The sequence below is a fragment of the Mobula hypostoma genome, chromosome 9 (assembly GCF_963921235.1).
Source record: "Mobula hypostoma chromosome 9, sMobHyp1.1, whole genome shotgun sequence".
Lineage (NCBI taxonomy): Eukaryota > Metazoa > Chordata > Chondrichthyes > Myliobatiformes > Myliobatidae > Mobula > Mobula hypostoma.
The window spans coordinates 129,960,973-129,976,709 of NC_086105.1; the positions used below are offsets into that span (position 1 = coordinate 129,960,973).

Consider the following 15,737-nt stretch of genomic DNA (forward strand, 5'->3'; position numbering starts at 1 on the left):
AACATTCAAACACAAATGCTTAAAGCATTCATCTCATATTCTCTTGTGATGTACTTTAATGAAACATTAGCAGCACAGTGTTCAAAGAAACGTTCTTTAAAATTTACAGATGTGTTAGATTGTCATTCATTTAGTAGGGCGAAGTTGATTCTAACTTCAAACCCAGTTTCCTGCACTTGCTCTATATATATTTCTATCTTTCTGAACCTAGGAATGTGCCTGTAATGCTGCTGTTTTTATTGTAGCCATACTTCACCGTACTTGTGTATGCAGCAATAAACTTGAATTGATCTAACTATTGATTCCACAGTTCCCATTTTAGTTATAATCATGATTGGAAGGTTACCATGATATGAGTAACCAAATGCTCTCCAACCTTGGGGTAGAATTATGTATCTGTTTGCCTCCCTGGAAGGTCCCTTGACTACTTCATTCGGTGGCATCTGTTGTTCAGTAAGAAAAGGGCCTTGAGTTCAAGAATGCAGATGGCCCCCATTATGGCATGTGTTGCTGAGGTGGTAGGTAGGCACTCCTAGACAATGGTACATGTCACGGTTTTCTGTAATGTGAAGCCACCTCAGTTGCAAATCAGATTCAGGTTGTGTCAAGAAATGTGATTAGATGAAAAAGTAAATTCTGCATTAACTCTGCCATGGACAGTCCCAAAAGGAGAAGGGTTGGATGTGGAGCTAGCAACCCCATCTCATTAAAAACCAGCGCTACAGAAACATCAACAGAATCTCCAAAGACCTCATCCCTGAAAGAGGAAGGATCTTCTATGGGCTACACCTTGAGAGACTGACCCAGGTCAGATAACTCTGTTGAGATGCTGTCGGCTGCCTCTGTCCCCATAGGGGTGATGGTCTGAAGAAGAAGAAGAAGAAATTCTGCATTGATTTATTTACTATTTTTCCACACAAATTCCATGTCTCAAATTTTGTAGTGATTTGTAAATTCTTTAAGGGTGAACTTCCACCATGTAATGCAGGGGTCCCCTGTATCATGAAATCAGTATGTTTGCTAAAGTTAGGAGTTTGGCTACACTACCACCAGTACGTACATTCTGAACCTTCGTTACTTAAAAGGAACAACACGCTGTAGTCCACCCAGTCCCTTCTAGATTAACCACTTTTTTTAGTCCTGTGGTGCGTAAGTGTGGTCCTGCAAAAAGGAATAACGGAGGTGAAAGCAAAGATAAAGATCAGCTTTGAAAAATAATTCATTCATGAAGGAGTAATGAATGTATATCTTGAGATTGCTACTTGTTCTTGAATCTCTTGCCTATTATACTGCCAACCCCAGCACTACATATAACACCAAATGTTCACACAGATATATTGAGAAGAGTAATGAAGCCAAGAAATTTCAAAGATCTAATGTTGAGAACTTCCCTGTGGTCCAACTTATCTCAGCCACATGATGTTTCATATTGATGGGCTAGATTTTATAATCACCAACAGTGGTCTCAAAGGAAGCTCCATAATATAAAATATCTGCTTGCAATATAACCCCTTAATCCCATGGTAGCTATGAAAGATGCCTGGCTTTAAGAAACAGTTTCATCATTAGCTGCGCTGAAATGTATGGATAGAAAGCCATGAAGTAAATATCTCTATTTCTGTATTTTCAACTGATTTTTGGAACATTTTGTACAGAGCCAGAGTAAATATTCTGGTATGCACTTCAGAAAATAGAATTTAAATCAAAGGGCTCATTATTTTGAAATAATCCTGAGGGGAATTAAGCTCAGTATGTATAAAATAATTTTAATTGGTCTGTTAAGCAGTAAGTATAATTTAAAACAATTAAAGTGACAAAGTTTAACATGGCATACAATTTTCAGGATTTTTAACGGTCAAGAACAAAATGCTGAAAAAGTTAAGTTAAATAATTGATCAATTAGTTAAATGGTCATCAATTCATTCACCTGTAGATTTCCTGAGGGTTCAGCAGCTCTGCAGATCCCTGATAACAGTGGTTTGATTTCCATTTTCAGCTGTGTAGAGAAACACTCCAGAAATGTTGTACGATAGCATCTATTTCATAGCTGGTTCTGATAACCTTGGTCATTATTCCCATGACAAATTCTAGGTCACCATGAGCAGTGAGATGCAAACATTGGAAATGAGGATTAAATGACTGGTGTGGAAATATTAATGTCCTTGAACGGCAAATCATACAAAATGTAGTGGATACAGCCCAGTCTAATACGAGAAAAGCCCTCCCCACCATTGAATGCTTCTACACAGCAGAGCAGCGTCCAGCATCAGGAACCTTACCCCTCTTTTCTCACTGCTGCCATCAAGAAGGTTGAGGTGCCTCAGGACTCGCACCACCAGGTTCAGGAACAGTTATTACCCGTCAAACCTCAGGCTCTTGAACTAGAGGGGAATAACTTCACTCGCCCCATTATTGAACTGTTCCCACAAGCTATGGACTTACTTTCTTCATGTTTCTGATACTTATTGCTTATTTATTTATTCTTCTATTTGTACTTGCACATTTTGTTGTCTTTTGCCTATTGATCGAATGCCCAAGCTGATGTGGTCTTTCATTAATTCTATTACGTTCTTACTCTGTTATGGCTTTGTTGAAATGCCCACAAGAAAATTAATCTCAGGGTTGTATATGGTGACATATATATACTCCGATAATAAGTTTACTTTGAAATGTTTGGATGTGTTTTAATTTTGTGAAATGCAGATATTTAATTTCTTAAAAGTTTGTGTTGATCCTCTTGTTACTCTAGCTGAGTCCAAATGGCAGCCAAGAAGACAATCGCATGAAGAATGTCCCTATCCCAGTCTACTGCCGTCCTTTGGTTGCAAAAGATCCGACCATGAAGGTAATCATAAATTAAGAGGATTAGGAGGTTAAATGGTCAGAGTTTATTCTATGACACCTTGTCATTAGCCGAAACCAAAACGCTGTTGCCAGTAGGATGCAATACTTTTACAGAAAGCTGCTAAAATAAAATACCTCACAGCATTGCAGTAGAAATCTTAACTAGGGCATTACACTCTTCCCTTCCAGAAATAGTCATGTCGTCATGACAACGCAACTTAATAAACTATTATTAATAAACTGTATTCAAATGAAGTTTGTAAATCCATTGGCAGCCGACAGCATCTCAATCCATTTGTAAATGGCAGTAACTTATCTCACTATTGCAATGGACGCAACACTCTGTTTCCCCGGTGCATCATATGCCAGACTAATTGGGGGTTCCCTGAGTCTTTGAGACCTTCTTATCTCTTCGTCAGCTTCTTCAGCCTCAGGCACTTCTTGTGACTGTTCCTGTTCACTTGGGGATGCCTCCCCATGTCTATCACTCGTACCTTCCTGCGACTCAGGTTCCCTGGCCACCTGACTGAGCTCAGCTTCATCTCCAATTATATTGGAGCCCAGTTTCCCCTTACTGTCTATTATCACCTCTACCTGTCACTGGTAGTCCTCCCCATTACATCTGAGTGAGGGCTTGGAGATTCAGAAATCTCTTCGTCAGTCCTTGGGGAGTTTGCGTAAGGTAAGGCATACCGTACTCCAATTTCCTCATCCTCTGAGTTTGTACAGTATTCAGTGGCTGGTCCCTCTTCAGGTCTTTCTTCTGAGATCATACTATTGTCAGTAGGTAGTCTTTCTGTTCTCCTCCTTCTGTGCAGTGTTCTCCGACTAGGTATAGGTTCTGTGTCTGGCTCTGGGTCAACACGTACTTCCTGCCCTGGGGATAGAAGCTTAGATTAGATTATGAGGACACGCAGTCCTCTTTTATTGTCATTTAGTAATGCTTGCATTAAGAAATGATACAATGTTTCTCCAGGATGATATCACAGAAAACACATGACAAACCGATTGAAAAACTGTCAAAAACCACATAATTATAACTTATAGTTACAACAGTGCAAAACAATACCGTAATTTGATAAAGAACAGACAAGGCACAGTAAAAGTCTCAGAGTCTCTCGAAAGTCCCATCATCTCACACAGACGGTGAACATCCAGCGCCGCAAACTTGCCGGTGCAGCATCCCGGAAGCATCCGACCACAGTCTGACTCCGAGTCCGTCCGAAAACTTCGAGCCTCCAACCAGCTCTCCAGCACCGAGCACCATCTCTGCCGAGCACTTCGACTCCGGCCCCGGCAACAGGCAATAGGCTAAACCCGAGGATTTGGGGCCTTCGCCTCCGGAGATTCTCGATCGCACAGTAGCAGCGGCAGCGAAGCGGGCATTTCAGAAGTTTCTCCAGGTGTTCCTCCGTGCTTCTCACGTCTGTCTCCATCAAATCAGGATTGTGCACGCCCCCTAGTTAACACATACGATATCATTCGGAACGGCCGCGCGCGCTGCATCGCACCGCCATCTTCTCCTTTCGAAAGCTAATTCCGAAAGAGAATTTTGACAGGACAATTCCCATCCTCTGGCTTCACCCGGAAAACTGGCAGGTTTGGCATTGAGCTGTTCACTACGTAAGGCATAGACACCCAGCGGTAACACTTGTCTAGTGACAGTTTTAACCCTGCAGCTTTCAGGCGGACCGGCACATTCAGTAGCCTCATCTCATGCTCTTCCAGTGTAGACCCAAACACTATGAGATCATCTGTACACCAGTACCTCAAGCAAGTTCATGTCCCCAGTAGTCTTCTCCATGACATGTTGGAAAGTAGCCGGCGCTCCTGATATGCCCTGGGGCATTCTTTCAAACTGAAAGAACCCAAGTGGACATATGGATGCCATCTTCTCTTTATCAGCTTTACTCGTGGGGATCTGATAATACCTACTCTTTAGATCCAACACAGTGAACCATTTCACTCCACTCAGGCAGGCAAGAGCATCCTCGATCCGTGGAGCAGTATATCGGTCGGGGACTGTACATCAGTTCAGTGTCCGATAATTAGCACATGTTCATGCCTTCCTATTCTTCTTCCTCACCATCAATATGGGTGAGGCATAGGGACTCTGTGACTCAGTGATAATCCAGCTTCCTGCAGTTTCAGTAGATGCTACTGAACATCTTCCACCTCCTCCAGTGCTAACCGTCAAGACCTCTCTCTGAAAGGGGTGTCCTCCATTACCCTAATAGTGTGGCGAGTACTCTTGGGGCAACCCACATCAAACTCATCGGTAGAAAAGACATCTTTAAGTTTCAACATCTTCTCAGTTAGTCTCCTTTTCCATTCCTCGGGTATCAGGGAGTCACGAAAGTTGAATGGCTTTGCTGTTAACTTTCCTGAACCAGGAGCTATCTCTCCCCCATTTTCTCACCGGTAAACTAGACATGACCCTTCGCAGAGAAAAGACGTGCCATTGGCATCCCATGTCTGAGGGTAGCTTCTCTCTCTCTCTGAGGTGTTCCTGTCATTCACTGTTATCCTGTTTGCGTGGAAGGTTTCTGCAGTTCACGTCTCACTGGCACCCAGCAGGTGAGTATGACTCTTCTTCGCGATCCAGAGCATCCATAAAGAGAGCCTCAGCATCGGGCATTCTTGGGAATTTCCCGTCACTATGGCTACCTCCCCAGGATGTAATACGAACAGCTTGGACTGGGTGTACCATACAGTTCCTCATTCCTGCTCATCATCCTGCTTAGGAGGAACTTGCACCTTCTCAAAAATTGTTCTGAACACCAGGACAATGGTGGACAATGGACAAGGTTTTCAAAAAAAAATTCTCTCCACTTCCCTCCTTGCAGGCGCCCACGAGCCTTTTCACAGTGGGAGTATTTTTTTCCACAACAATGGAACCTTCGCTATTTTCAAGCGGATCCGGACAGACCAACACTGAAGTATCAAGTGTCTCAACTACTCCAAATTCTGCTTCTGAAAACTCCAGCTTTAATTTCAAGTAACCATCAGATAGTTAGTCATCAGTACTAAGGCTCCAGATTTCTATGGTACTGACTGGCGTCAATGGTAAATGGCGTCAAATACCAATTGTAAAAGGAACTGTAGAGTAACTTCAGAACCTGAGTCAAGTATGGCTCTAACATAAATGTCCTCAATCCGTATGGATACATCTGAGCTTGGTCCCACTGAGCCTTCAGGAATAGGGTTTTGCACTTTAGTGTTTCCCTTGATACATTAATTGCAATGTGTTATCTCCGAGATGCCACGATCCCTTACTGGGTCTCTCCAAAATCTCCTGACTTTCTTTTCTGTTTAAGCAACCACCGGGTTACTTTCTGAAGGTTTTCCTGTCCTTACACACTCCCGCTTGAAATGTGGAGACCTCCCGCTCCTTCATTGTATTTTCCTCCTCTCTTACTTCTCTGAGGGAGAACGAGGGAGGGGGACGCGTCTTGTGAGTAATTCAAATGCTTAAAGCAATTACGTTATGTGACAGCGAGCCCTTCACAACTTGCTCCATCTTGATCGATTTATTCAGCCAGTTGAATGGCCCCTTTAAAGCACAAGCAATGCAACCGTTAATCTTGCCTAAAAACTCAGGCAGAGGGTTTCTCTCCTTTCTCCTGGAATGTGTGCCTAAACTTCATAAGATCAGCTGGGCTGTCCGTCATGCTAAAAACATTCTCTAACACTTGCACGTAGCCCACAGATGTGACCAACAGGTTTTCTGCCTTGAAGAACCTTACCATCTCAGCAGCCTGACCTTTTAAATTCTCGACAAGTCACCATATTATCATATTATCTGAGCACTGCCACTCATCCAGTAACTGGGATGTTTGTTCAGCCCAAGCCTCATATTCTTCTTCCCCACTGGGGGTAGGCTTGACTCCAGGGAGCACTCCTCGACTGCGATAACCTTGGCTCTCCGCAGGTACACTTTGGCATTCATCAGCCAGCGATATAATTGCTGAAACCAACTCAGAATTTAAATCAACCGCTGAAGGACCCCTTAGACCTCTCACATCAGACAACTCCCTTCCCTCACTTTGCAGAAACGAGAACAATTTGACTTTACAGTATTTACCCTCAGCTTCATACAACTTGTCTTTAAAGTCTTCACCCTCAGCTCTCTTCTCTAAAAATATGGACTGCCCATGGCCCTGCCTCTCCAGGCTCTCCTTATCGGGCAGTGCGACCAGTTACGCCACTGGTAGCCTGGACTAACACACCATCCTTGCCTTCTGATTGGTCAAAATGTTATTCCATCGGTGTAACTTTCCCCTATACTTTTACAGAACTCAGCACTCTAAGTAGCAGTTCGTTGGGAATTCTAATACCACCCCACAAAGAGCGCAAGCGATTTGAACCACACCAAATCTTAATCCCCACGGCGTCCGTAATAAAGTCCCTTAATTACAACATGCCTCCCTTTCCTCAAACACAAATTTAAACACACAATAAACTGCTTAATCAATCCTTAAACAACATCCGAATTCTGGGACGAACACCCCGCAAATGCAGCCCTTTCACTTGGTCTCAAATACGAACTTCGCTCACTAGATGATTCTGCTAACAGCCACGTGACTCGGCGGCGAGAAGACCACTTTATATAAGCAACACACGTCTCGGGTCGGTATGATTTGGGGTTCAACCAAACAGGAACGTCAGGAATGTTCAGATTAGTTGGAATTTAGAAGATTGAGGGGGGATTTTATTGAAATGTATAAAATCCTAAAGGGATTGGACAGGCTAGATGCAGGAAGATTGTTCCCGATGTTGGGGAACTCCAGAACGAGGGGTCACAGTTTGAGGATAAAGGGGAAGCCTTTTAGGACTGAGATTAGGAAAAACTTCTTCACACAGAGAATGGTGAATCTGTGGAATTCTCTGCCACAGGAAACGGTTGAGGCCAGTTCATTGGCTATATTTAAGGGGGAGTTAGATATGGCCCTTGTGGCTACGGGGATCAGGGGGTATGGAGGGAAGGCTGGTACAGGGTTCTGAGTTGGATGATCAGCCATGATCACACTGAATGGCGGTGCAGGCTCGAAGGGCCGAATGGCCTACTCCTGCACCTATTTTCTATGTTTAAAGGAACCTGGATGTGAGCGAATGCTGTGTTAACACTGCCCATGTACAGTTGTCGATGGCCCAGAAATGACAGATTGTACACCAGCATAAAATTATGAAGAAAGTATATTTACCAATTTTCAACTTTTTCGAACAGAGAAAGAAAGATGAAGGTAAAAGGGCCTATTATAGTTAAACTAGTCTAAATGTGCACATCAACATTATAGCTCATTTCTCTAGTAGCTAGGAGTAGCTTTATTCACGGTGCTGAATTCTCCTCACCAACCACAGGCAGAACTTCCCTTCTTGGAATTCTCCACCTTGTGAAGTGCTCCCTGCATTGGGGTCTCCCCTTCAGATGGGATCCTCTAGGTGTCTTCCCTGGGGCTCTTCTCTCTGCACTCCTGCCAAAAGACGCTAAACCAGACGACTGTCCTTCAGCAAACTCTTCCCACCCAGCTTCTGAGAATGTTCCGTGCCATCCTGCTCCAGACTGGCTGAGTTGGATAACATGTTTAGCCGAAGCCAAAGCACTCTTACCAGCAGGACACTCTGCTTTTGCAGATAAACTGCTGAAGTAAAGTACCTCACAGCATAGCAGTAGAAATCTTAACCAGAGCGTTACAATAGTATGCCCACAACTTACCAAACTGTACCTCTTTGGGATGTCGGAGGAAACTGTAACACCCAGGGTAAACCCACATGGTCGCAGGGAGAACGTACAAACCCCTTACAGACAGCAGTCGGGATTGAGCCACGATTTCAGGCATTGTAACCCATTACACTAACCACTACGCTACTGTGTCACCCTGGGAACTTGGAAGATTTGGGATAAAACATATTGTGGAGATAGGTGGGGGGGGGGTGCGACAGAAAGAGCACAGAGTGCGGGATGATTGCATGACAGGTGGGGGTGCAACTATGTGGAAAAGGGGAGTGAAAAGTTCAAGTTTATTGTCATTCAGCCGCCAAATGAAACAACAGTCCTCTGGACCAAGGTGCACAATGCAGTACGTATAACTCACACACAACACTACATAATGTTTGTTGGTTGTGCTGTGTTGTTTGACATGGACGATCATGATCTATGACCGTGATTGTTCCTGGCAGATTTTCTACAGAAATGGTTTGCCATTGTCTTCTGGGCAGCATCTTTACAAGACGGGTGACCCCAGCTATTATCAATACTCTTCAGTGATTGTCTGCCTGGCGTCAGTGGCTGCATAAGCAGGACTTGTGATGTGCACCAACTGCTCATACGACCATCCGCCACCTGCTCCGGTGGCTTCACGTGACCCTGACTGGGTGGCAAAGCAGGTGCTACACCTTGTCCAAGGGTGACCTGCAGTCCAGTGGAGGGAAGAAGGGCCTCACACCTCCTTTGGTAAAGATGTATCTCCACCCTGCTACCCAGAGTAATACTACCACAAATTACTTTACGAATAATATAATAAGATTGACATTTAGACTGGTATTGACATAAAACTGCTGAATAACAAAAAGGTTTTATCTGGGACGGGGGTAAATATGAGGAGGGAAGTGCGAGAAACTACCTAAAAGAAAAGAAAAAGTGGAGAAAATTGCAAACGTGAAATACGAAGCAGGGTAATGTTCAAGTCATTTTAGACGAGTTGTTTGAAATGTAAAATGAATTTAAATTTCACTTTGGCTTTAGTTTGTTAAATGATTCCCCCACCAGAAGTGTGGGTCATGCCTCACTGGTAGAGCAAGTCTGGGGAAATGAGTAGATGATCCTTCTTATCAGGTAGAAAAGCATTTGAAATCGGAATATGCCAGTAGTCCCCTAGTGGGCTTTGTGTCCGTTCTGCTATGAGAAAAATACTGGAAGTATAGAAAAATGGGAACCGGGAGAAGACCTTTGTGTCTGCTGTGCCACTTAACATAACCAAAGCTGATTCTATTTCTGAACATCTTATTTTCACTTTCCACTTCAATGTTCTATCTATAAATCTATCAGCTCGTATTCAGCAACTTGGTTCCCCTGCCTTCTCTGCCATCGGATTCACTGGTTCGCATCCTTTGAGTGAAGAAATTTCAACCTCACTGAAATGTCGTATTCCACATCCTGAGACTTACCGGCACCCAGTCCCATGTCAGGGCCTCCGTTTTCAGCGAATGATTTTGGGGCCTTTAGAAATATTGAATAATTGTGGCACAGAAGAAGGCCATTCAGCCCATTGAGTCCGAGCTGTTCCTTTGCATTTGCCTGATCCTCTACTGTAGTCATGTAAACAATTTTCTTTGAAGTGTCTTTTCTAAGTGTGTTCCCAACCCTTACCACTGCCTGAATTTAAAAGAATGTATTCCCACATCAAGGTCCCCCACTCTCTTCTTGCTACTGTGGAGGCTGGTACTCATGATAGAGCTGACTAACTTCACAAGCTTCTGTAACTTATTTCGATCTTCTGCAGGAGCCCTCCCCACTGGGTAGGAGGCAGGAGTGTTGGGTCCCACACAGCAAGGTTCAGGAACAGTTATTACGTGACAGCTATCAGGCTCCTGAACCAGCGTGGACAACTTCACTCACCTCAACTCTGAAACAAGCTACAGACTCACTTTCAAGGGCTCTGATGATGACTGTCCCTCCAGTCAGGGTTGACGATGGACGTTGTCTCCTAGCTGTCTAGATACACAAGCCAGGCCAATACAATATGGAGAGCAAGCTGTTTCCCTGGTAGCAAGCTCCCCCTCTCCACGCATCTGATGAACCCAAAGGAACAGCAGAGGCAGATACGGTTTGGCAGCGGTAGCATTGCAGAAGTTGAGCTCAACATAGGCTACCTTAAAGACTCCAGCTCTGCATTTTAACCTTGTGGTTTACTCCTGAAGCCTTCTCCATGGGTGGGTATAACCACAAGGCAGCGGAGGTTTGAGGTCAGAGTTTTCCTTCTCCTAGATAAGCTGCCAACCACAGCCGACAAGCCCCATCTGCCTGAAGGGCTCTACAACTCATGTTCTCAATATCTATCATCTTCTCACATTGATTGTTTATCAGCCTTTATGTATATTGTTCATAAATTATATATTTATTTTCCTGTAAATGCTGCAAGAAAACGAACCACAAGGAAGTATATGGTGACATATATATATATATATATATGTGTGTGTGTGTGTGTATATGTGTGTGTGTGTGTGTGTGTGTGTGTATATATATATATATATATACACACACACACACACACACACACATATATATATATACATACATACATACATACACACATACATACATACACACACACACACACACACACACACACACATACATATATAAAAACTTGACGATAAATTTACTTTGACTTGGATCTGTGTTTTTGAAGAATATCCTCACTTTCCCAATACTGAAGATCCGTTTGGAGATGACCCCTTCAGTGTTTCCTGAACTCTTGTTGTGTTTATACTCTCACAGCTCTGGTGTGCAGCTGGTGTAGACCTGACAGGCTGGAAGCCCCAGCGAATGGATAATGGGAATGCACTGGGTCGCTCACACAGCTGTGATCCCTTAACCTCCGACGCTGAAAAAGATGGGAAAGCTAGCGGCGACCACAATTCTCCCGACAAAAACAAGAAGGTAAGCGAGGTACCATGCTGGTTGGGTAACAACCTAAAGATGTGTGTGGCAGGTAACATTGTGATCTGCACAATGTGATGTAAGTTGGGTAAGATTATTAATATGAGGTTGATTAACTGATAGACTGATTAATACGTTTAGAAAGAAGCCATGTCGCTACCACTTTGTTCTCAGGAGCTGTGTGATGCAGCAGTATCAAGATGGAGAACAAAAATAAAAGGATCCTTTTGTTAAACCTGAAAACTCTATTAGTTTATACTGTGAATGCACAGTGTTGGCTATTTGCAACAAATAATCTGCTGGAGGAATTCAGCAGGTCAAGCAACATTTCTCGGAATTGGGTGGGGGATAAAGAGATTGTCAATGTTTTGGGTTGAAACCTTGTATCAGGACATTTGCCCTTGAATTTTTTTTTATTCCATTTTTTTTAACAAAATATCGGAGCCATGTTTTGTCAGTGTTGATGAAGTTTCAGGTGTGGGTCAGTTGGTGACTCGTGTTCCTGTTTCAGAATGTGGGATAATAATGAGAATAATATTTTTTTAATATGGTTCTGATTAGTAAGTATCTTCAAATAAGAATGTAACAGGTCACATGATAATTACTTCCACTGTTGTCTGTTGGAGCATGCAGTTTGAAACTGACTGCTGCATCTTGTCCAGCACCTTACATTTTTAAAGGGCCTGGGAACACCCTAAGGTTGAGAAAGTCATATAAATGCAAGACCAGTGACACCTTAAGCAGCCCATGCAAAAAAACCATAAGCAATATATGTTGGCTTGTCTAATTATCATTCATCCAAATGTAAACACCTGTTGTCTGTCTGCAACAACAGGAGTTCTGCAGATGCTGGAAATTCAAGCAACACACATCAAAGTTGCTGGTGAACGCAGCAGGCCAGGCAGCATCTCTAGGAAGAGGTACAGTCGACGTTTCAGGCCGAGACCCTTCGTCAGGACTAACTGAAGGAAGAGTTAGTAAGAGATTTGAAAGTGGGAGGGGGAGGGGGAGATCCAAAATGATAGGAGAAGACAGAAGGGGGAAGGATAGAGCCAAGAGCTGGACAGGTGATAGGTAAAAGGGATATGAGAGGATCATGGGACAGGAGGTCTGGGGAGAAAGACAGGGGGGGGGAACCCAGAGAATGGGCAAGGGGTATAGTCAGAGGGACAGAGGGAGAAAAAGGAGAGTGAGAGAAAGAATGTGTGTATAAAAATAAATAACGGATGGGGTACAAGGGGGAGGTGGGGCATTAGCGGAAGTTAGAGAAGTCGATGTTCATGCCATCAGGTTGGAGGCTACCCAGACGGAATATAAGGTGTTGTTCCTCCAGCCTGAGTCTGGCTTCACCTTTACAGTAGAGGAGGCTGTGGATAGACATGTCAGAATGGGAATGGGATGTGGAATTAAAATGTGTGGCCACTGGGAGATCCTGCTTTCTCTGGCGGACAGAGCGTAGGTGTTCAGCAAAGCGGTCTCCCAGTCTGCGTCGGGTCTCGCCAATATATAGAAGGCCACATCGGGAACACCGGACCCAGTATATCACCCCAGCCGACTCACAGGAACCCCACCACCCCACTAGGAATAGGGTTCCCCTAGTCCTCACCTACCACCCCACCAGCCTCTGGGTCCAACATATTATTCTCCGTAACTTCCGCCACCTCCAACGGGATCCCACCACTAAGCACATCTTTCCCTCCCCCCACCCTGCTTTCCGCAGGGATCGCTCCCCACGCGACTCCCTTGTCCATTTGTTCCCCCCATCCCTCCCCACTGATCTCCCTCCTGGCACTTATCCTTGTAAGCGGAACAAGTGCTACACATGCCCTTACACTTTCTCCCTTACCACCATTCAGGGCCCCAGACAGTCCTTCCAGGTGAGGCGACACTTCACCTGTGAGTCGGCTGGGGTGATATACTGTGTCCGGTGCTCCCGATGTGGCCTTTTATATATTGGCGAGACCCAACGCAGACTGGGAGACTGCTTTGCTGAACACCTACGCTCTGTACGCCAGAGAAAGCAGGATCTCCCAGTGGCCACACATTTTAATTCCACATCCCATTCCCATTCTGACATGTCTATCCACGGCCTCCTCTACTGTAAAGATGAAGCTACACTCAGGCTGAAGGAACAACACCTTATATTCCATCTGGGTAGCCTCCAACCTGATGGCATGAACATCGACTTCTCTAACTTCCGCTAATTCCCCACCTCCCCCTCGTACCCCATCCGTTATTTATTTTTATACACACATTCTTTCTCTCACTCTCCTCTTTCTCCTTCTGTCCTTCTGACTATACCCCTTGCCCATCCACTGGTTCCCCCCTCCCTTGTCTTTCTCCCTGGACCTCCTGTCCCATGATCCTCTCATATCCCTTTTGCCTATCACCTGTCCAGCTCTTGGCTCCATCCCTCCCCCTCCTGTCTTCTCCTATCATTTTGGATCTCCCCCTCCCCCTCCCACTTTCCAAGCTCTTACTCACTCTTCCTTCAGTTAGTCCTGACGAAGGGTCTCGGCCTGAAACGTCGACTGTACCTCTTCCTAGAGATGCTGCCTGGCCTGCTGCGTTCACCAGCAACTTTGATATGTGTTGTCTGTCTGCAGTGGTTTTTAACCCAATTACTTGTACTAGCATTGTGCTGTTGTGTGTCTGTTGAGGATATTTTCCCCCTCTCTCTCTCTGACTCTGTGATTTCTCCTTTAGGTCCACAGTGCAGAGGATGTCTCCAGCCGTGTGTGGATCTGCACCAGCACACACTCCACCAGTAAAATTGTGATCATTGATGCCAACCAGCCTGGCACCATTATGGACCACTTTACAGTCTGCAATGCTCACGTTCTGTGCATTACCAGCATCCCAGGTGAGCGGACTTCCATCTTCAGACAGCAGGATGACAAGGCCATTCACTACGGACAAGTGGAGTAACTAGATTTAATTGATGTGAGCCTGGGTCTGCATGCAATATACCACAACATACACTTCAATAGAGGTATTAGAGGGGAGATGTACAGGAAGCAAGGCAATTTATCCTGTCATTTTGTAATGTTCTGATTTTCTAATAACAAGATAGAGAGTCCTTGAAGTGCGATTGTTGGTTGTGGGAACATCTCAACAGAGGAGTGTAGTTATCCCCTTTTGTTCAAGAGCATCTGTTTGCCTTGAACCTGGTATGCTTTCTTTATACTTCTATGTTGCTGACTTAGTCCATTGACAACCCAAGGGAATATTTGATAATTTACCATTATCAAATGAAGGTGTTTTGAAGGGAAAGATTTTGGGTTTATTAGCATTTTGAAAGGTTGATGAGTAGTGTGTATTTCAGAAATGTGTACAGGGATCTTGGAAAATAAACAAGAAAAGATGGTTCATTTACTTTGAATTTGTAGGTCTTGTGTAGATATAGATCACAGGTATTCGGCTATCTAGATTTAAACAAGTACATGTCATTTGGGAGTCTAATAATTATGTTTATTTTCTTGGTACATTAATGTATAACCTGTTAATGTCTCAAGATAAGTAGTTCCGTTTTCTGCTTATGACCGGTTTTTAAACTTCTTTCAACACCTCTTGTTTCCTTGTGACATGTTAGGATATGGAGTTATAGTCAAAGGCTGTAAAATCACCTTTGTTGTGCTGCTGCCTGACCTTTTCAATGTTGGTTTGCTTTGTTAAATGTATTTTTACTACAAATCAGGGTATAGGAATGAAAAAGAATGGTGCAAACCTCAAGAAGAGCAGAAAATTAATGGAATTTAATTAAATTATACTGTGATTTGGAATATCTTAACTGTACTTAAGTTAATTCTGCTAAGATTTGTTAAAATGTTTTCGGTACACTATGTCCAACTCAACTAAAACCTCTTCCTTGCACAAGGTCCATATCTTTCCATTGCCCTCACATTCATGTGCCTATCTAAATGTCTCTTAAAAATCCTTAATGTATCTGCCTCTACCACCACCCAGGAGCTCGCGTTCTAGGCACCCACCACTCTGTCCAAAAAGACTTGCCCCTTCTTTAAATTTTGCCCTCTCTTCATCTTAAATGCATGCTCTCTGAAATCACAGTTTGCAGTTTTCTGATTGGGAGCAGTGAAGCGTTGAACTTGAAACCTGGCCGTAATTAAATATTTTATAAGTGAAACAAAGTAAAATGAGATATTAAAACACAAACAGTTGAAGTACAAGGACAGATTTTACATGTTCTTATACTGTTGAGGTCTTGTCAATG

General features: G+C 43.8%; 1 protein-coding gene across 12 annotated transcripts in view; it reads left to right on the forward strand.

Annotated features, from left to right (window-relative positions):
- mapk8ip3 (mitogen-activated protein kinase 8 interacting protein 3) overlaps positions 1-15,737 on the forward strand; it is a 197,406-nt gene that overhangs the window by 128,622 nt on the left and 53,047 nt on the right. For all 12 annotated transcript variants that reach the window (XM_063059137.1, XM_063059138.1, XM_063059141.1 and 9 more), the window contains 3 exons: positions 2,750-2,845; positions 11,345-11,506; positions 14,213-14,369. In XM_063059137.1, the coding sequence (XP_062915207.1) occupies positions 2,750-2,845; positions 11,345-11,506; positions 14,213-14,369 (415 nt within the window). The remainder of the gene's footprint in view (positions 1-2,749; positions 2,846-11,344; positions 11,507-14,212; positions 14,370-15,737) is intronic.